This window comes from Falco cherrug, chromosome 4 (assembly GCF_023634085.1).
Source record: "Falco cherrug isolate bFalChe1 chromosome 4, bFalChe1.pri, whole genome shotgun sequence".
In the NCBI taxonomy this organism is placed as follows: Eukaryota; Metazoa; Chordata; class Aves; order Falconiformes; family Falconidae; genus Falco; species Falco cherrug.
The window spans coordinates 53,699,468-53,722,076 of record NC_073700.1 but is presented as its reverse complement, the minus strand read 5'-3'; the positions used below and the strand labels follow the sequence as shown (position 1 = coordinate 53,722,076).

The 22,609-nt window shown below is 50.2% G+C and overlaps 1 protein-coding gene across 6 annotated transcripts in view; it reads right to left on the bottom strand.

The window, feature by feature from the left end:
• Nucleotides 1-1,154: 1,154 nt before the first annotated feature.
• GJC2 (gap junction protein gamma 2) overlaps nt 1,155-22,609 on the bottom strand; it is a 38,304-nt gene continuing 16,849 nt past the window's right edge. For 4 of the 6 annotated variants that reach the window (XM_027809885.2, XM_055710128.1, XM_027809884.2 and 1 more), the window contains one exon: nt 1,155-7,389. In XM_027809885.2, coding sequence (XP_027665686.1) covers nt 6,122-7,369 — 1,248 coding nt within the window. In that variant the 5' untranslated portion in view covers nt 7,370-7,389 and the 3' untranslated portion in view covers nt 1,155-6,121. Of the gene's footprint in view, nt 7,390-11,490; nt 11,681-18,147; nt 18,792-22,609 lie in introns of those variants that run through there. The other 2 variants (XM_055710129.1, XM_027809886.2) reach the window with 2 other exon arrangements.

Genomic DNA, 22,609 nt, shown 5'->3' with positions numbered 1-22,609 from the left:
TTTAGCCTGGCTTTCTAAAGAAACGAGGAGTTCTGCAATTGCTGTGTGTTCCCAAAACACAGACCGATGGAGGCTGCTTTTGCCATTCCTTCTACTGAGCATCAGACTCGGGGGCCCTATCACTCTCTGGCTGTGCCTTCCCTCATGGACACTGTCCCCCCCACACTCTCCAGCAGCAGCAATTTGGAGGTCACCTGGGGACAAAAGATGAGGCTGCTCCTCACCTCCTCACTCACCAGCTCCCTGCTGATGCCAGTCCCCTGAGCCAGTGGGGCAGGATGTGGCTGCCTGTGGGTTGGGGAAGAGACCTCTAGCCTGACAGTGAGGGATGAAGGCTGCTGGTGAGGAAGACTTGCTACAAGGTTTGTTTCTGTATGACTGTGGCTAGCACCCACATGAAGCTAAGGTCAGCCACCCATGGGTGCCTGCATGACCAAGTACGGTACCAACCCAACAGCCAACAGCAATAATAAGTTCACCTTATTCTTCAGCCCTTGCTGATTTGAAGGACACCTTGCTATTTAGCAAAGTTTTCCTTTCTCTTGGGTGTTTTACGTAGCATTGCAAAGGATGTGACCTACAAGGCTAAAGTGCTTCTTACTATTGACTTTCCTTGTGGGCTTGTTAGAGGATCCTGCTCTTCTCCATCTCTTGGTGGGAGCTGGTCCTGCTCATGCCAAAAAAGTTGTAAAGATACCACAACTGCCAGAAAAACAGAAAAACCACGTTTCTGTCCAGGATTTGTTTCCTGAAAACTGGACAGGGATACTGTTGCTTAATGGGAGGAGCAAAGACTGAAGTTTTTCGGAAAGGCAGGCTTTCTCACAAGTGCTTTCCCATCGTTTCTCAGCTTGAATCATCAGTTTCTCCCAGATTCTGCAAAGGTTTCTTGCTTCTAAAAGTGCAGGCTTTCCTAAGCAGTTTCAGCTCCATGCCTGAAGGAATTCTAGGCAGTGATTCATCAGAGAGACAACACGTCCCAAACAACTAGAAGGTCAACTACTTCTTAAGGCAAAAATATTTTGCAGTGATTTATAGCCATATCCGGGAAAATAGAACTCTTACATGGCTAAAACAGGCAAATAATAGGTTGAGAAGAATTCCTTTTTATCAACACTCAGCACCCTTCTCATGGAAATGTCACACGCTTTACATACTGTAACAAAACCTAAGTTTTATTCTGTTTTATTAGTAATGGATGTGGAATAGCCAGTTGAGGAGTTGGACTGATGTATCTTTCTCTTTTGACCAGTGTTTAATGTTCTAACTACAGTCCAGATGTAACATTTACACTGAAGAATACTTACAGATTCAACCTCAAAAAATTTCTAGTACAAATACAGTTAGTACATAAAAAAATGAACAACAAAAAAATAACAATCCCAGAAACTTTGTAACAGCACAAACTGGTTATGGCCTTGAGTTAAGTTCAAGTATTTCCCAGTGGAATGCAATGCAAGCAACAAGGTAATCTGGCTTTTACGTGGGGCATTCCTGGCCCTGAATGGTAAGAATAGAAATATAAGTGTGGGCACTTCATCCAACCAAGTTTAGTGGGAGAGTCAACATTTAGGATTAGTTCAGCTACAAAGCTAAACCCGTCTTGTGTGTGAACAAAACTACTAACCTGTAAAAAAAAAAAGCAAAGCATTAATTATACTACTGGCATTTCTTCCGTGGCTGACATTGCCTGTCATCTAATTGAAATTCAGCAAGCTGTCAGTTTAGTTTGTAATGATTGTGATGGGGATTTTGCTTGTGGTTATGCATGTTTTGCCTCTCTATCCTTTTCCTTCCCAAACTGACACAATAAAAGAAGAATTTTGCTCCTGTCCTGAAAGGAGTCACTCCTGCAGAGATATTATTGTATGTTGGTCGCCTTTGTGGCAGTGACTTGATGGAAAGACATGATATCATACAAAGGCTTTAGAGGCCAGGGAGTGGAGGAGGAAGAGGAGAAATGAGCAACTCAGTATGTGTAATAATAATAATAACCCTTTTTATTTCTAGGGCTGTCTGACTCAGGCTGGCTCCTGTGTGCGGCTCCTGTTCCCCAGGATCAGAGGAGTCAGTGGTGTCCTCCAGGCTGGCTGGGATCTTGCAGGCAACTTTGCATCTCTCCCAGGCAGCCCTTGACACCGGAGCAGTGCCACTGGGAATGTTCCCTTGTGCTTCTGTCCCTATCAAAATGGTTGGAAAACATGGGAAAGCAAGATCAGCTCCCATTCAGAAAGCATTTTATGCAAGGAAGTATTGCAAGCATGATAGATGAGCGGGGCTGGCTAGGACAGCTGAGAGAGTGGTTACCCTGTCTCCCTGCCTGACGAGGAGGTTGTATTGATCACCCAAGAGTCTGCCCTGGTTGGAGTAGTCGTCAATATTGCGATTATTGACTCTCACTATGGAAAACGGTGTGTGTATATTAAATGTGATGGTGACACCAGCCAGGAGGAGGCTGCAAATCTGCTGCAGGACTGACATCATTCAAGACCCCCTTGGTGCACCGGGTCTGTGGCATGAAAATAAAAAGGCAGTTTGGAGGAGGGCAGGAAGATCCCAACTGTACAAGCAGACATCTGAAGAGGGGAGCAATTGCCATGCCTGCAGAAGATGGGTTTTGGGGGAGGACCAGAGTGGCAGATGGGCACATGAAGAGGAGCAGAAGGGGAAGGTGGCCCAAGGACCAGCACTGCCACACTGCTGGGAAGATGTGGACTGGCTGGTGGTAGTTCAAAGACACCAAGGAAAACCATACTAGAAAAGCAGCCCTTGGAGAAAGGTTGATGAGGCTGGAGTTGTATAGTTTAAAGCAGACTTGAGGAAAACAGTCTTCAAAGACCCAAAAGCTTCTGCAGATGTTAAAGGCATAAGATCTTCTCTGTCTGTTGAGGAGAGGAGACACCAGGGGCTGCAGCAAGAGGAGTTCATGTTGGCCATTAAGGAGTCATTTGATGGTGGCAACTTGGCAAGAGGATCGTGGTCCTTTCCAGCCCTCTTGCTCTGTCTCTGAACCTGCAGCCGTGGAGCCCTGGGATCTCTTACTGGGCACTGACCAGCTGTATCACTGGGGCAGGGAGTATAAAATGGATTTAATGAGTCCATCAGGTCTCTGTGACCAGGTTCTGGGGCTTCTGGCTTAAAATCGCCCTGCGCTTTCCCCACAGTGAGGTGTTTGCCAAGATGGTTTCCTGAAGCAAGAGCAAGGGAGGCACATCCCTGTGTTTGTTGGCTCACTGGTGAATCTGCAGGTCAGCAGGAGCCAAGGGGCTGGTCTGAGTCATCAGGAAACGCTCAGGCCATGTCTGGGGCTGAGGGAGGTATCACTGGTACGGGCAGGAGAAATCTGAAATATGGACTGCACAGGATAGTGCCTTCCAGCATTGCATGGGAAGAATTGCTGCTCATCAAAAAGGAATCAGAAAAACCCAGGCAGCATCCAACCATCACTCTCCTCAGAGTTTCCATCCTTCCTTGTAAATACACACTGTTTCCCATGGGACACAGGACTGGCAGTAAAAGAGAAGTCACACTGGTGTGGAGAACAAGCTTGTGCCTTGTAATTAATAGGGCACAAATTTCCACCCACCAGCACCTCTGCTCTCTGCTCTCCTCCACAGCAGCCCTGGGCTGTGGACCTGCATGCAATCATCTTCGTGACAGCAGCACCATCAGCAACCAGCCTCTCCTGCACTGCCTGGCACAGCCCCAGCTCAGGAGAACACGTTCCCGCATGTGGGACAAGGACAAACAGCGCAGCTGGATATGTTTGCCTCCCCACCACTGTGGTGTGAACTTTCTGAGCCTTTTGTGCAAAATTCACGGCAGTAACATGCCGTGTGTGTGTGTGTTACTACTGACCGTTGCTGCTGGGGGGATGCACTGATCCTCCTCCTGGATGTTGTTGTCCATTTTTGAGGGGAAGATCTCTAGCAGCAAGAGCAGGTGGCACTCCAGGCATTTTACCAATGCCTTCAGCAGGACCAGGAACAAGCCTGAAGGTGTTCCCTAGGCTGTTACACAAAGCTGTACTGAATATTTGCAGCTGAATATCTCGTACAATGTTTCTTTGCTTTCTTTTTAAACCTACTTTTTCGCTGCCAGCGCTGTTTTCTAATGGCATGGCACAGCTCCGTCAAGGCCATACCCAAGTTCTTTGTGTGTTCCCCAGAATGACCAAAGGGCCTGGCCACCTGGAGAACGGGCAGCCTCAAGGCTTTCAGGGACTGATCTTAAGGACATGAGAAAGATGCCCAGCAGGAAGTCACGTAGATCCAATGGATAAGAAATACTGGCACAGGGACCTGCATGTGACTTTGGGTGGCTGGCACAGCCCCAAAGGAACAGCTTGGCACAGGGACAGCGCTGTGTTCAGTGAGGATTTACCTCTTTTGTGTTAGGCTTGATCTTCAAGGCTCTGCCTGTTTGGGTTCTCCATGGTGGTGAATCAACCATTGGACTCTTCAGAGGTCGTGAGAGCACCTGCCAAGCCACAAGCATCTTAGGAACATCTCAGGGATCAGACCTGCTCTGATACATGGCAGAATGGGGCAGTTACTGGTTTCAGCCTCTACCATTTGGCAGGAGATGCTCCCTCTGCTCCCAGTGATGATGTATTCTTTCTATTTTGTGTTACTGGGAGGGGAACAAAGCCACAGCTCTGCAGATGTGCAAGAGACATGGGATGAAACCACCCAACAAAGCACATCCTCAACACTAGCAGGACCCTTGGAGCTCTGCAGCTCAATTTTAAAATGCCCCCAGACTCCTGTAGCTGCATGAAAACCACCCTAAAACCAAGCCAAGCTGAAAAAAGCTCCCCATAAACTAGGGAAAAGCTTCCTGCTACTGTCCTGGTCCTGTCCCCACTGAAGCCAGACAAGCAAGTGTGTGAAAACGGCCAGTTCCCCAGGTGAGGCTGTAGGCCAGAAGCCTACAGACTGCTCCAGGAAGAGATCAGCCACAGTCCTGGGCCAGCTGGGTTTTTCCAGGAGAGGTGAAAGGCTGTAAAATTACCAGAGGGTTGATATTATATTTATATATTTTTTCCTAGGTCTATATTCACACACACATGTTCATATGTGTCTGTATATATACATACATGTACACACACACATCACAGACACACTATGCATAGATCTGCCATCTGCCACTATTTATAAGGGTTTGATTAAACAGAAAAACAAATTTGCCGATGCTGATCTTCCAATCTCTACTAGAATTCAGCGAATAAAGAAGTCTAAACCCTTTATGATTTTGTTTTCCTGGTTGCATAAAGGCACTTTCTGATGATGTGAAACAGTAGTTTGTTAAAAACACTAACTGCAACAATTCCCAGTGCATCTGTAGCAAGCGCTACACAGGCACTGGTATGATGCAGTGTCACTGCTTGCTCCTGCTGCATAATGTTTGGATGTATTTGCTTTTTGCTTCGAAGCAGAGGAATAAAAGATGAAAACCTTCTTCAGCACTGTGCTATGCTTTTAGGTCTCTCCATGTAACACAGTCACTATGTTTCTGCCCCATAACCTGATGTGGGTGCCGGCTCGTGGCTTGTGGCATCAAATGATGCCTTTGTTTCCAGCAATGCCTACTAGAGCATCTAACAATTCAGGCAGGACATCAGCTGTAAGTGTGTCCTGAAGGTTCATGCAATATGTCAGTTGTTTCCTCTTCTTATCAAGGGATCAGAAATTAATTTTGATTAAGGATATTTAGTAATTAAACACTGTCAGACCTCTAGCCTTGTCACGCAGGAGGGGAGCTGCTTGCTGTCAGCCTGACTTCTTTCCTGAGCCACCAGCAGCTCCGCTTCCCATCACAGCACATTGTCCAGTCTCTGCTGGGGGTTCCAGTGGTGACCATAGGGGTGGGAGATGCAGGGGGGTTTGCTACTGCTCAGTGGAGGTTTCCAGCTGGAGAACGTGTTGGAAACAGGGAAGAAATGGCTTTTGTAAATGCACTGGAAGACAACACTAAATTGGTCTGAAACTCCTTTTCTCTTTTGACTTGCGTATAAGAATTGCGCCTGTGCCCTGTGAAACAAATGCAAGACGATACCGAAAACAGAAACGAACCAAAATAAAAACCCCGCTTACGATGCCCTTTCTCCTTTTAGACGAAGCTATATCCATACAGAGGTCTTTCCATCTTTACTGCTTGAGCTCCCTTTCTCTAAGCAGGCCTTGGGTTTAGCACCTTGTTTCTCCTGGGCGGTGTTGGCCCTGTTCTGCTCTACCATTGTGCCACCTGAGGCGGGACTGCTGGTTCGAGAAGGTTGCGTGTTGCCCTGGGTGCTGCCATAGCTCTGAAACGCTATGTCTAACTGCTCCTGGGCCACTCGCAAGTGTTTGTGAAGTGTGGACAAATCTGCCGGGAGGTTCTCATCCGGGCTGGTGCACTGCTGCTCCTGAGCAACATTAGCCAAGTTCTGCTCGTGAGCCATCAAGCTGTTGGGGATCTTGGTGGACTTCTCCGATTTCACTACCAGGTTGTACTCAGGAGGGCAGGAGATGTTCTTTGGGTAGGCATAATTGTAGGGAGGCTGCCTAAAGCTGTTGATTTTCCGGCTGCGAATGGCATCTCGGATGGTCCCAAACCCCAGGTGAAACATCTCACACATGTTCAGCAATAAGCACAGGCAGCTCACAACGTACATCACCAGGAGAAAGATGGTCTTCTCAGTTGGCCGGGACACAAAGCAGTCCACAGTATGAGGGCAGGGGACTCTGTTGCAGACATAATAGGCTTCTACCTCAAAACCGTAGAGTAAATACTGCCCTATCAAAAAGCAAATTTCAAACGAAGCTCTGGTAAGTAGCTGGAAGACGTAGATTTTCATCAGTCCTTCTTGCTGGATGCGCCTCCTCCCATCGTGCTTTTGTGGCTCTTTGCTCTTGGGCTTGGCTTTGGCTTTCTCCTGTTCTGCTGTGTCGTCAGAGATCATGGGCTCCTCTTCGTCAGCCTCCATCGGGTCCTCCATGTTGCGCACTGCCTGCCAGTTCAAAGCAAACTGCTTCTTCTTCTTGAATCCCTTGAACTTCTTCTCCTCCTCTGCTGACCGGGCGATCCTGTGGATGGCATAGCCCAGGTACATGACTGAAGGGGTGGATATCATGATGATCTGGAAGACCCAGAACCTAACGTGTGACAGCGGCGCAAAGGCATCGTAACAGACGTTGTCGCAGCCAGGCTGCTTGGTGTTACAGGTGAACTTGCTCTGCTCATCAGAGTAGATGGACTCTCCCCCCACCGCTGTCAAGACAATGCGGAAGACGATGAGCACGGTGAGCCAGACCTTCCCCACGAAGGTGGAGTGATTGTGAATCTCTTCTAGCAGGCGGGTTAGAAAGCTCCAGCTCATGTTGGTCATAAGGGCTACTCAGTTATAACCTGCAGGATGACAGGGAAATAAAAAACATAGCCGTGAGTCAACGTCGGTGGCTGCAGTCAGCGACACAGCTGTGACACTGGCACATCTGTGACAGATGAAGTCATTTTATCTCCAAGAGGCTGCCACCCATCTCCCCAGGACTTGTAAGGGACCATGACACAGGGCTGCCCAGGAGAGTGGAGCATCGGGGACATGCCACGGCCAGTGTGGGGACGCGCCACACCACCATAATCGGAGGCAGGGATACCTGGTGGCACTAGATAAACACAGATCAATAACACAACAAGCCACAGCACCTACTAGATTCGCTGTTACCCACTTTGTTGCCTGTTTCAAGACATTGCTCAGCTGCAAGAAGGGTTTGGGTGACTGTATAAGTGAATGCAAGGCACCATGAAATCCACCTGAGCACAAAAAGGTGCTTAACTTGCTTGCACGCCATGGGCTTCAGTGCCTGAGCTGCAAGCGGGAGTAAAGGATGCTGCCCCCATCGCAGAGACTTGCACTGCTGAAATATCTTTCATTAGCAAACCCAGAAAAATGCAAAGAATCAGCAAAAGAATGGGAATATTTATGTTTACAGGCCGATGGCCCTTTTAAGTTCCTTTTGAAAAAAACAAAACAAAACAAATGTTTAATCAAATGCAGACTGCTTTAAAAATAAACCTTGAAAAGCTTTCAGAGAGAACCATGCATTTATTAGAAGACCTGGACAGCTGGGGAGGAAGAGCTTGTAATAACCATTTGCTGTTTAGCTTAACTGGCAACGGGGCCTCATCCCGAGCTCCCTGGGTGACCCCATGCATCGTTAAAGGCAGGAGCCAATTTCACTGCTTGACTGGCAGCAGCCCTGACAGATACCTGGAGATGAGAGGAACAGGGAAAGAACCCAGACCCACAGAGCACTGCGGTGGAGAACAGTGGGGGTCTCACCCCAGGGCAGCAGAGAACGGGCTCATCCTTTCTGCTGCCCTGCATCCCTCCTCTGAATCAGCCTCCATCTCATTGTGGAGTTTACCCATCTTGTTTCCCCGCAGACACCTGATGGCAGGCAGTAAATTAGGCATCTGCGAGCCTAAATCTCACCCATGAACTGATGCCAACCACTGCACCCAGAAGCAAAGAGTGGAGGTGTTGGTGGCAGACGCAGGAGCCAAGCACATGAGCATGGACAGGAGCGAGTTAGTGTGGGGTAGCACATGGCAATGGGGTGTCATGGCTCAGCAGGAGCTGGCCCAGCACAGGCTACTCCCCTGTGGTCCTCCACGATCCTCCATGATCACGCAGAGGAAAAGAAAGGAGCTGTTTTCCATATGTTGAAAGAGTATGGACATCAAAGCTACCCCTCCATGATGCTCAGGTGAGCATGGCTGTGTGGAGGTAGATATCCAGGAGGGAAAATGATGCCATGAGACACGAGCCTGGTCCTAACCTGGCTTTGCACCGCTTTTATATGGAGACACAAAATTATGCCCTAGGGTTTCTATGGCACAAGCTGGGCTTTGAGCCTGTCACCTGTGCCAGGTGCAGGGTGGGAGCAGCCACCAGCACCAGCCATGGGCACAGCCCCACATGGGAGCAAGCAAGGAAGTGTGCCTTGCTCTGTTCTCCGTATCAAGCCTTTCTGGAATGTGATTTTGCTCACACTGCTTCTTAGGACAGGAGCCAAACAATGCTGGTTTGCTCCGTGCTTGCCTTCACACTGACCCAGGAGGTAGCAGCATGGTCCAAGGCTCAAGATACAGCGAAATTCTTCCGCTGTTGAGGGCTCTCAAGAGCAGGCAGATGGAATTTTCTAACCCTGCTATTTCCAGATCAAACAAATCCTCTGCGAACCCAAACCCCCAAGTCTTCACACGCCAGACAGACTGTGGGAGCACTCTGCAGATGGTGTTATTCTTGTCCTGTAGCTGGAGAAACTGAGGCAGAGAGCAAAGAAACAGCTTACTCCAGGCTGGGTAATGAGCCAGAAGAAGAGGCGTGGAACTTCTCCTCTCTGCCCTTAACTCACCTGGCGAAAAACAACAGCCCTCAAAGCTGCTGGGACCAGAACCCCCATCTCCTGCCGCAAAAGCAGTGCCTCGGACCCTATGGTCAGTACAGAAATGCTGCTGCAGATAGGACAATTCAGCCACTGCAGAACGTGGAAAGCGGTCCCCATAGACCTTTATTTATTAAGGAAATCGGGTTTATTCAGGGGTGAGATGGGAAAGCATCCCCTTTGAGCGGCTTTTTTGCTTCTTTAAAGTGGATACACTCTAAAGTGTCTTTAACCCTTCTTCTGCTTTGTGTCCCCATTCTGATATGGGCAAAATGGGGCGTTAAATGATTTGCAGGATTCATCTGGGCACTCAGCCAAGCTCCAGCTGACAGGGGGCTGGGAAGGGAAGACCCCGCTGTGCGCAGCGATGGCCCACTGTGGGACACGGTGCATCTGTCTGTGGAGCATCCGGGTCCAGCCAAGGCAGGGCTGGGGCTTGGGCCAAGCACACATCAGCCCCAGCCTGGCTGGTCCCATGCGGGTGTTCAGCTGCCTACCACCTCCCGTGAGCATTCCCAATTAGACACAAGCCCCAAATTGTTCTGAAACAGGGGCTTCAAGTGCCCTGTAGAGCAGTTCATCTATAACTTCAGGGCTCACCCAAAGGGTTTATGAGCTCTATACTGAGGATAATTTTCCATTTTGCAATTGTAACTCAAGGACACAATTCCCAAAGCTCAGACTCACCTCCCAACAGCTGTTTGCTGCAGCAGGGAAGGTGTGACCAAGGTAATGATGGCTTTTTGAGTAAATATTCAAGTTTTGATCTGCTATTAGTCAGGGCTGTTAACAAAGCACCCACTGTCTCCTCTGGGAGATACATTTTTGAAAGGAGCACCTGGCAGCACTGGTTCAAAAGACTCACAAACCTCCTGAGTCAAGGAAATGGAAAGAAAATGCATAACAACAGAAGTGGCGGGTTATTCCTTTGAGAAGACGATATCTGGTTACCAGCCACTAGCCTGAGCTGTCAGTCCTGCCATTAACACTGCGGCTCAGCCCCCCATGCACATCTGGATCTGCCGGAACATCTGCCGGAAACAGCCTCAACCTGTTTCTGCATCCCTGGGACCCCGCTGTTGCCTCTGTGTATGATCACACCTTGACATTACACTCCTGTGTGTCCACCCACTCTCCTGGCACTGTATCTGAAAGCAGGAGCTGAAGAAAATGAGTTTAAAAACCTTCCCACAATCAGTTTGGTAACTTCCAGTGCTTTTTTGTGACTCACTGGCTAGAAAGATTATGCTATGAGATGTCAATGCCTCTAATTGCTTGGGGGGGTGGGGTGGGGCGTGGGGGGTGTAGTACATCGTTCTATTTTGGAATCAATTATAAGGCAAACAAGCTTCCAAGGAGGGATCTGTTCACATCGCTTTTGTTCATGAATAAGATGGTACTGGGAAAAGACTGTCTCATCTCCTCACCACACCAACTGCCAAAGCACAGAAAAGGGATTTTTACATCTTCTGTGTGCTTCTGACTTAATTCCTCTGTGCAGTGGGAAAGTGACACAGTCCAGCTCCCTGGGGAAAACAGCCTGTGTGGATCTGCAGCAGGTAGGCGGAGTAGATTAGGTAGTTCACGTAGCTAAATTGCCTGCCGGAGAGGTTGCATGAGAGGACCCACCATCCCTCTGGCTTTGAAATCCATTCATTCATTCATCTAGCTTCACACGTCACCTCCAGACTAGCTGACATGCAGCGTATGAAACGCACGTGGGGTACAAGTTTCACTTTGAAACAGCTACAAAGGAGGAGTTGGAGCACTCAACCCACCAGCAGCACTTAGAGTGATGAAAATTGTGCGGAGCCAGGCACAGGAATGAGCTGTTGGCTCCACGTTCTCATCACGGTTACTTCCCGAAACCCGCTGGCCCCTCTGTGCAATCGCAGGCACAACTGTTGGAACGGAGGAAACTTTAAAACCTGAGTCTAAAATAAGCAAAAGGAAATGAACAAATAAATAAACCTGTCTGTGCTAGCTGGATGTCCTTTCTGCACGGTTCCCGCACCGTTGCTTAAGCTGCAGGGAAAACAATGGAAAAAAATCTACTTACAGAGACATGGTGCTTCTCGCAGAGGCTTTCCCTCCTCCGGCGACATTCCTGTGCCACCAGCCCTCTGCCTTGCCCTAGATAAACTCCTGCTGCCTCGGCCCAGCCATGCCCCAGCGGTTAGAGAGCAGGGCTCAAGGGAAGTATTTAACGTGCTGTCAAACCCCGCCTCTGCGGCACCCACCGCTGGGAGGTCCCCCCCGAGCTGCCAGCACCCCTGCCACCATCCCACCACCGCTCCCGGCCCCTCTTTCCCTCCCCAACCTTGGGAGAAGGAGGGACGGTGCTATGTATATCTACCGGGGAAGAAAGAGGCATTGGTTTTAAATCCAAACAAGACGCCGGGTCTGGTTTGAGGAACGCTGCCTGGAATTTAGCTGCTGAGCTCTTGAGCTGGTTGGAAGTAAATTAATAGCATCAGCTAGTGGCAGTGGTAACAGATTTGTCAGACAGAGAGCATGACTAATAGGGAACATGTGGAAAACACATTTTGTCAAAAGTGCCTTGGTTGCTTGGGGAAAAAGAAAAATAATAAAAAAAAAGAGGCAAGGCTCACGAGCAAGAAAACCCGCTCTGGAGCTCCTGCTTTGCTGCGCTCCCAGGCAAGGCTTTCTCTGAAGAGGTGATGCCTCTCTCCAAGCTGCTGGATGGGAGCAGAGAGCGGATGAAGGATGGGGAAGGGTTTTGAGCACACACGGGGACTTTTTGGCTCCTTTGCAGAAGCAAGAAGAAATAAGAAGTAGTATGGGAGTGTACACGAAGCCTAAGGCAAGTGGAGAAGGAAACCTCCACCCTGATGGTCCAAGGGTTGCCTCTCATCCCTGCTCCATCTGTGGGGAGCTTTTGGCATTGCCGTCCCAGCGGGATCAGGGCTCCAGATATCTGCTGAGATGGAAATAGACAGCCAAGGCCAAAAGTCTCCCCAAGGGCCAGCAAGGAGGAGAAGGAAGCAACAGCAGCAGCCAAGAAGTCACAAAAATAACCAGATGCAGCCTCTGAGGGGAGAAGGCACAGGAATATGTACATTTTGATCAAGAGGGGGAAGCTTGAAACTGTATGGTTTATCAGGAAATTTCATCCCTGGTCCTGACAAAGCAGGATATTCACCCTGCTGTCAGACCTCTGGTTTCCCCAAGTGGCTGAAGGCATGTAGAGGGACCATTCTGGCTCACTGGAGCATCTCACGCCAACGCTTTTGCAAGCAGCAGCATCTACTGCCCTACTCCACACTGGCTAACACTTCAGCCGTACTGCTGAAAGTTGCTCTGCGAGAGCCAAGGAGCACATGGGCCTCTGCTGAGCCCACAGCTCGGCTGTGTGACACAGCCTCATTACATCTAATGGGGTCTCCGGCTGCCGTAGCATTTCTGGATCTATTGCAGTAACTTTCCTCAAGGTTTTAAGTTGTAAACTACTCATACACGGTGATAAGTTAATTCACTGTTCAGAAGTAGCCAGCTATGATAGGAAGTGGAAAAGCCCTATCAGCTAAGTCTGGCGTAGGGATGTACACACCCTTAGGGGAAAATGCCACACTGGGGAAACCAGGCTTTGGGAGGCATTTTTGGGGAATAAGCCTCTAAAGAAGTTAGATTATCACAACCCTGGCTGCATGCTTCAACTCAAGCACATACCACATTGACAAGACTCTCAAAGGACACAGGGAAATAGGGAGCTCATTTTGAAGGAGACCACCATGGCTGGAGATCTCCTCCAGCAACAGCCCACCCTCCCTGGAGATCTCCCATTGGGACCTCTCTGAGGGGGAGAACACGTGCAGCAAGCTGAGGCCATGTTACCCCTGTGTGTTCCCGGGGCTGGGTTTGGCCTCCAGCACGCCAGGGCAGTGACCTCCTTGCCCACATGGTCCTTCAAGCCTGGAGACACTGCAGTGGGTCACCTTGTGGACACCTCTGCAGGGGCCACTGCATGGTCCTTGGGTGCATCCCCCCCTCAAGCGGGGACCCCACAGCTTCTAGCACGTCACACCACCTATTTGTAAAAGAAAAGCCCTGTGAGATCCATCAGACCTGAGGGATGGCCACCAAGATCTCATTCCCATCAAAGAACTGTGGTGAGACTTCCACCCACTCCAGCGGGTGCAGGATGGAGCTGCAGAGAAGTATTATTAGTTATTTAAAAATAACTAGCTGAGAACAACTTCCAGGCTCTGCAGGACTGCGGGCAGCAACTTGAAGATAAAAGGCAGCTCAGCACGGTCCCTGTCCCACAGGTCATGCAGCCCTTCCAGGCCCTTCGCTTTCTAACTGTGCAGGTTATTTATACACACGCAATCTCGTCTGGTAGAAGTTTTTTTGGGGCATCCGTGCTCCAGGCGAGGCAAGCAACGTCTGCTCCTGCTCCAGCCTCCTGCCCAGCAGGTCTGGCCATCACACGGGCAGGGATCGAGTGGTTCCCATCATCAAACCATCACCCAGGGAAGGAGGCAGAAGACTGGAGGCAGAGCCAGAAACGTACATTTTCTCCTGCATGCTTTAGGGGCGGGGGGGTTTCACTGTCCAAACAGCTTGTGTGAATGCTAAATCCACTGCTGTGTGGGAAATAATGGAGGATGGCAGGAGGATGCACACGGTTATGAACAGTTTGTGTTTTCTTCCTCCCAGGGAAGACACTGGAGAGCAAACAGAGCTTTTCTAGCCATAAATGAATGTACAGGCTAAACCAGTAATAGGCACCTTTTCACTCCCCACCCCTGCACCGTCCCATGTCCTGGATTTAACACTTGCATTGAGAAAAGGGAATAAAAAAAGAGGGTGGTGACAGAGGGGGAATGGATGTGGTGAAACCTTGTATGATTCTGGTTGCTGCTGGGAGTCACCTCTTCAGGTCACCTCTCGACGCCTCTTCCCTCTGTCACCCAGAGCTTTAGGCGTTTTCCAAGGCTTGTGACTAATCAGGGCTCGCATCATAAGAACTCAGCCAAAACCTTAACTCTCTTTAAAAAAAAACATTACAGGCAGCAGAAAAAGCTGTGTCAGTGTCTGTTGCCAAAATCTGCTTCATCACAAACCTCTGCATGGACTTTTCAGGACAGTGGTGATGACAACCCCAGCGCAAACATGTCATTTGAATGACAGAGACAAGGTCTCGTAACTATTAGGCAGCGGGTTGGGGTTTTTTCTGCATCCAGCTCTGCTTGTTGGGTGAACCCAAGAAGGTTTTTGATCTGGATCAGGACATTGTGGTTGGTCTCTGGCTCTTGCAAGGAGCAAATGGAGAAAATCTGGTCTCACACATTTTTCCAAAGCCCGTGGGGATTTTGGCTGCATAATGTAAGGATGTTTGAAAACAAGGTAAAGGCTGCTTTCTTTCATGCACTCTGAAAATATAAACTCTGGCTCTGAATTGCCATGAAATTTGGACGACGCTTGTAGCTCAGTTAGCCTAGAAGATAAGTCAGAAAACAGAATTTCTCTTAAGTTTGCATTGGTTCGCAGAGCAAAAAGCCAGTGCTGTTAGCAGGATGAATAATATTTCTGCTGAAAAACACTGAAATGTTTCCTTTGGATATCACTGAGTGATGACCACGGAAAGGTAAAAGCACTTCACTTTGAAAATGATAAAAAAGAAAAAAAATCTAATATGGTTAAATAACAAAAAGATTTAAATACCCAAGTACGAAAGCCCAGAGGAAGTGTTTAAACCCAGGCTGGAGAGCAGAAGCGATTTATTCCAGCCCTTCCCAGCTGAAAATTTCACTGTGAGGGACACATTCTCAAGATAAATGTCAGTATTTGCAAAACCACCTATTTTTTCTGATAGGAACCTTTCTGCCCAAGTTTTCAAGGCTGGTGAGATAACACAGGCTGACATACCAAAAGGTGGCAAGCAGGGGCTCACGGAGAGCCCTGGGGACACGGCTCAGCAAAGCCCTTTATAGCATTTTCCCCCTGCGTCTGTTCCTCCTCCAAAGAAAGCATCTGCCTCCATAGTCAGAGGTCAGATTGAGCAATTATTCCCTTCTCTATTTGCTTCCCTTTCCTGAAGTGGCCGGAGAAGCAATGGGAATAAAAGGCCATCTCCATCACCCGTTGGGGCTGTACCTGGCGGTGGTGCTACCCACGTCTCTCCTGCGAAGCCACCGCGGCTCCCGGAGCTCTCATAACAGGAAGCAATAAACTTTCCAGCTGGCGTTGCCAGCCCCGGCTGGCCTGCAGCACAACCCTGTGAAGCCACGCCAGGCTTGACTTGCCATAGACCTTCCTGTACTTGTACAAAAGAATGAAAAAAAAAAAAAAATCCAATAAAAATCAAAGGAAATCCGTCCCCTGGCAAAAATGGCTATGCAAAAGTTCACGGCACATAACCTCCTCCCGCTGTTGCCCCTGCGGCTGCTCCTCCATCTGCAGTTCACCGAGCAGCGGCACGTTAATGCAGGCAGAGGTGGAGGAAAAAGGTCGGGGTGCATGGGAAAGTTTGGGGAATGCTGGAAAAAAAGTCAAGTGGCCACGTTTTTGGCTGCTCCAGGTGTGGGTTGGTTGGTTGGTTGTTTTTTCCCCTCTTTTTCCCTAACACCCGTGGATGGCCAGAGATGGTGTATTAGGAGGGAGCCTGGAAAGAGCCCCAAGAAAAGGAGGCAGGAGTGAGGGGAGCGGGAACAGAGGTTGGAAGCTCAGCCACGGCTTCTGGGCTCCATTCGGGAGCTGCTGGGTGAGGTCCCTGGCTTGCAGTGAGCAGCAGAGAGGAACGTTTTCCCCTACTCTTCAGCTGCATGAAAACCCTATTCACAGTGTCAGTGGGGGGAGACGGAAGGGGGTGGGAGCAGCCAGCAACTCTGCACAGGGACGAACATCTTAGACACAGCTTGAGGTTAAAGACAGCAGCCCCCCAAAGCAAAGGTGGAGCAGTTGTGTCCTCTGTGGCTCCACCCAAGCAAAGCAGGACATGCTCAGCACCTCTTCCAGCTTTCCCCACCGAACCCCTCTTGCAAATACCTGCAAATGCACATAGTTTTTTGGTTTTCTTGTGGAAAATGCCTTGCAACTGCACAGACAGGCTGCTGACTCAGAGTTTGACTCTTACTGTTCTTGCAGCAATTGCAATAAGAAAAATGACGGTTTCATCTCTGTCACCACACACCTCGTCTGTCAGACACAGGGACAGCCACCGCAATAGGTGGGACAACCTGCGCATACCTGGCCAGGAGGGTGATGTTCAGCCAGCTCCATTACACATAGCAAGCCCCAGGATGGAGTCTCCCACCAGGATTTAAATGAGCTTTACGTGGGTTGGAGCAATCCAGGGAGGCTCTGCCACTGCCCTTGGCTCTGGCTGAAGGGTGCAGGAGAAGCCCAGCACGAGAACTGGGTCCAAAGTTATCTTCATTTCTTTACCGCCCCAAAAATATCTGTAATATGCCCGCCAAAGTGCAGGTTAGAGGAGCCATGTCTCAACCCTAATGAGGAGCTTGCAGTGAGCAAATGCCCCACAAATTGCTGCAGGAATGAGACCCACAGGATCCAGCCCAAGTACCTGAATCAGGTCCACACTCTATCTGGTTCTCAAGATGCTCCATCATACAGCCTTGGCCATACACTGTGACCATGGAGAGACTGCCCTGTCCTACACTGGCCTTGGGGCAGAAGTCATGCCTTACTGCGTTAAACCACCATGTGGCTAATTCCATGTGTGGGTGATCTGGAAGAGCTGCTATGTTTGTGAGCAGATCTAAGGACCTTTAGCTTTGGTGTGGCATCTGCTCAGGGTGCTGATTCCCACTCTGCACTCTGCTCTACCAGGGACGCAACGCTAGTCTCCTAAACCCACCATCCAGCATCTCGACAAGTGGTTAGCTTGCAGGAGCTGGGGTGAAGCTCAGCGAGGACTTTACAAGACGCTTTATCTGAACCAGGACATCTAAGACACCAAACCTCTCTGAAGATCCCAGCCCTCATCTCTGGCACATCTATTTCCTAATCTCCTGGCTTTGGATGATCCTCTGACTTGCCAGGTCAGATAAAGCCATAACAGTGAGGCCACTTCATGACCCAAGTGTTGTGCAAACGGGGAGAAGGGCCACGGACTGCTGCCAAACCCTTCCCTCCGCCGTGTAAACCCATCCCGGCTCCCCGCCCAGATAAACTCGGTGCTGCAGACCTGCCACCCCAAATCACTAAAGCGTCCTGCTGAGCTCAGCCCTGGCTGCCTGGACACCAGACCCCTCCCCAGGGTAAAACAACCTCAACATCAACTAAACAAGGATATCAAAGACAAGAAAGCAAATTGCAAAGCAAAAATACCACGCTTGGATGTGACTTTATGGCCCGTTTTTCTATTACTAATAAGATCTAAACATAGTTAAAAGGGAAGAGAGAGTCGAACATGATAAATAAGGAAACAAACGGGTTGGACACGTTCTTGCCAACTGTTCTTAGATAACAGACAAAACAGAAAATAAAGAAAAAAAGGAAGCGTTATTACTGCAAGTGCTTTCCTATCCTTCTGGCTGGGTTCCCAGCATGACCGGGACAGGTTTCATTCTGCTCACCGAGATCTATCATTACATCAGTAAATATTTAAATAACTACTTAGGTAGTTCTACACAGAGATAATTATACAGTCATGTTTACATGCAGAAAAGAGGAGAATGAGAGAGAAATGCCCAGAGGAGTGCCCGGCACTGGCCAAGCGGTACGGTACCTTCCCCGGGAGCCCTGGGGACGGAGCATCGGCGAAGGCTGGCCGGTCTGATCCGAAGGTGAGCGCGGGGTGGGAAAGGGACGGGAGCCTTCCTGGACGTGTTTACATAGGTGGGTCCCCACCCGCTGACGCCAATGTCAGCAGCTCATGCCTCACATCTGGACGCCACTGGGTCCCCCGTGCCAAGAAAGGAGACCACATGTCTCTTCATCCCCAAAGCTGGCAGGACTGGAGGGGTGTTGAATCAGTGTCCCTCCTTCCTCTCCAAAAGTAGACAGTGGGGTGGAGAAGGTGCCCTCAAGCGGGCATCCAGGTGGGAATGGAGCCAGGCCCCTCTGGCACTGGGCTGTGCTGATGCTCAAAGCAAAGGTTGACTTGGAGATCTGCAGCACAAGAAGTCTAAGCCCTTGGGCATCCAATGGGGTGGTGGTAGCATCTTCACCACACCAGGCGTGAGCACACTCCTGCCTATCTGCCGTGCTGGGCATCCAGCTATCCAAAACCTACACCAGCCCCACCAATCCCTACACCAGCCCCACCAAACCCTACACCAGCCCCACAAAACCCTACACCAGCACCACAAAATCCTACACCAGCCCCACAAAACCTAGACCAGCCCCACCAAAGCCTACACCAGCACCACAAAACCCTACATCAGCCCCACAAAACCTACACCAGCCCCACCAAACCCTACACCAGCCCCACAAAACCCTACACCAGCCCCACAAAACCCTACACGAGCACCACAAAATCCTACACAAGCACCACAAAACCTAGACCAGCCCCACCAAAGCCTACACCAGCCCCACCAAACCCTACACCAGCACCACCTAGCCTTACACCACCACTACACCATACACCACCTCCATCAAAACATACACAACCTCCACCAAACCCTACACCACCACTACCAGTCTGTGCACCACCTCCAACAAACCCTACACCACCACCCCTGCAACTCATGGTGTCCTTAGGTTGGGACCATGAGCCTGAGGGTTTGCCATGGTCCCATCACGCTTCATGCACAGGGCTAAGGCAGACACCCCGCACCCTTGCTGCCTGCCCCTCCTAGCAAAGGATGGACCAAACTGGTCCCTGCTACCCAGCTGCCTTCACCCCATGCAGTGTCAGGGTGGAAGGAGCCAGCAGATCTGGGCTGCAGCCAAGTGTTCTCAGAGGACCACCATGGGATGGCACCTTTCTCCCTGTGGCATTGCCCTCCAGGACATGCTGCATGGCCCCTGCTGTAGGACAGCATAATCTCTTACGGTCTCTCAGCCTTTAATGAACACACAGGGCTGTGCAGGTTGTCAGTCCCGAGGTGAACAGCCACGCTCGCTGCCCCTCAGGAAGCCAGCAGCAGGTTGTGCTCCAACGTGAGTGCGCACACTGCTTTGCAATAGGTTGCTCCAGGGAGCGAGCACCAACAAAAGGCTAGAGAGAATAAAGGATAAGGTCAAATCCAGCTGTGAAAACAAAGATTAAAACCCTCTGAGCCTACAGCATCCCTTGGCCAACGTGCGGGAAGCAATGCGCCAACATTAATTCCTTTCCCCATGTCCATCCAACAGATATTTTTTCATGAATGAGCATGTTGAAGCAGAAGGGGAAGGAAGGGAGATGCAGGAGGAGGAGGAGGTGGACAGCCCTTCCACGCCTTTTACACAGGGGAACCTCTGCAGTTCATGGACAGGCAGGGCCGTGGGTCTGAGCCAACGATGCTCCAGTGCTTGGGGCTGATCCACATCCTGAGCCAGGTGGGCAGCGCGCTGAGGATTTTCTCCTTTTGCTTACACAACAGGCTGGTCGTGAAGGTAGAGATCTTCCCAAGACAGCACCAGGCACATGGGGGCATGGGGGCAGGTTTTGCTAGAGAAGTGAGCAGCTCAGGTGCACGCTACCCTGCTCGCAGCAAACCCTCCACCACCCACTGGGATGCGGTAGGCTCCTGCTGCCAGAGCAGATACCCCTGGCATCACCAGGGCTTGCACAGGGGTCAAACACCTCCATAACAGGTTCTTGGCTGGTGCCCAAGCAGGGATGTGTGAAGCTCCACTGTGAGGCTGGGGATGGGACATAGAGGATGCTACTGTCACAGTTCAGCCCGCAATAATACTAAACCCCTCCCAGACACGCAGCAAGACCCTTCCTAGTCTCCCAGTCTCGTGCTCACAATTCTTTTCTTCCATGCCCTCTGCCAGCCCAGAGCAGGTTCAGCCTCCTCTGCTCATTTGACCATTGCTAAGTTTAGAGGGGTAAACAGCATGGAAAACTATGAAAAGAGGGTGCAAAAGGAAAATACCCTGACCCTCCTCCACTTTGCAAGAAGTAGCCCTTAGAAATGCCAACTCAAGGCCTCTGACCTACAGGCAGCGGCTGGGACACATCTAGGTTTGCTGCTGGCCAGCTGAGGTCCATCCTCTTCGCTGTGGATCATGGGCTGGGCACCCAGCCCACCACAATTTGGTATTCCAGGAAACCCCCTGGAAGTTTTCTGGACTGAATAGCTGCAGTCAGTGACCTGACCATTACCAGAAGCTGAGGAAAGAAGAAGTTGTAGGAGGCTCTTCTTGAAAAGTCACTCTTTCCATCTCTGGTTCTTTCCCTCCCTTCCTCTCCAAATCATCCTCCCTTTAGCCTCCAGACAGAAATAAATGAGAAACCACAACAACATCTGTGTTTCTGAGAAAGACTAAGAAGCAACAACTGAAAGGACATGAACCAAACCCCTGGCTTATTGCTACTAGGACGGGTCAGCCTGCACACAGATGGACAGGGCAGAGCCCTGTGGGCCATGTGTGCAGCCACGAGGAGCTGGAGCCAGAGGAGCAGAGTCCCACTGGTGGTACCCAGCTCACTGCCCCATGATGAATACAGGGCCTGGGAGCTTACTTGCACCATCTGAAAACAGATCTTCATCCATCGTCATCTTTTTCCTCTAACTGCATTTTGAGTCGCTACTGGCCTCAAAGCCTGGGAGCCTGCATCTCAACCCACTGGAGCCCATGTCAGCGCTGCTCGTCCAGCTCTCTGCTGTCTCTAGGGTGGCTCCAGGCAGAACTGATGAAGGCACCCTTATTTCCACCTCTCCCAAAGGCAACAGCACAAGGGAGATACAGTTTTGCCTTCTCTCAAGCAGTAAGAGTCCTGCAAACCATGAGCCACAGCCCCGACCGCTAGCACCAGCCACAGCCCTGTGACGGAGGGTGGCCAACACATGATGTGCAACGGGACTTGCCTGGTAGGAGTTAGTATCCAAACCAAGCCCAGGAGGTCCCATAGAGGGTCTCTCCCATGACACTGCCATGCTGTCCCATGTGGGACTTGACCCCAACAAGCTACATCATTGCCTCCTGCTTAGATGCATCTCTTCTGCTTGTAGCCTTGAGAAAACGTCATTGCACCGCCCTACCATCATCCCAGGCTCCCCTTTGTGTCCATCCCCACGGGTTTTTTCTACGCTGCTGGCTCCAAAAATGAACAGGCCTTCTCCTGGCACACCTAATGTCACATCTCACCATCTTTAGGACTGCAGATCCAGACCCCAGACAGTCCTTGCTCTGCCACTATCCATTCAAAGGTCCTCACTCCGTCCCTGTTTCAAAAATTCAGCTGACCAAGTGGGTTTTCTCCTTTGGCTGGAGCCCTTCTTGTCTGCCCTTGATTTAATTGTCCAGTTGTAATAGCCAAGAATTTCCAAAACCTGGTGGAAAATTAAAGAATCAGTCCAAGAGCAAAACCACCCCTGCCTTGGAGAACGGCGTTTTCGTTTCCTGCCAGCCATCCTCTCTCAGGCGCTGAGAGCAAAAACTTCAGGCTTTTCCAACCACTAAATCACCCCGTTGGACTCATTATGGGGGCAGCTGAACTACACCTAGTTCCACCTATTGAAATGACGGCAACAGCCTCCATCCCACAGGAACTGACCCCTTTACTGTCGCCGATGCTGGTGGAAGTGCTGATGACATATGAACGTTAGTGACCGTTATTAATTTCCAGCAGTGTTTGCTGAAGTTGGAGCCAATGCAGAGGCAGGGGTGGAGGGGTGTAAGCTCAAGGGGCTGGAGATGGGATGTGGGGGTACTCCACCCAAAGGAGAAGCCAAGGACTGCATGGAGGGGGGGAATTATGGCTTTGATTAAGAGTTAGCCCTTCCAGACTGAGCAAGGTGTAGGCTGGTTAGCCAGGATGCTCTGCATGTCAGGATATCCATTCCAGTCATGGAATCATAGTATCACCGCATATCTCAAGTTGGAAGGGACCTATAAAGACCTTCAGGTCCAACACACTTTAGCCAACACACCAAAGTCCTGCATTCAAAACCACATGACGTGGTCAGTGGGCTTCACGGGACCAAGAAATGGGTCATCACGGAGCAGTGCACAGCGCCTCCTCTTGCAGCTCTCAGCCAAGTCTGCCCAGCAGAGAAGTCACACACATACTCAACCCATCACCTGCCCCA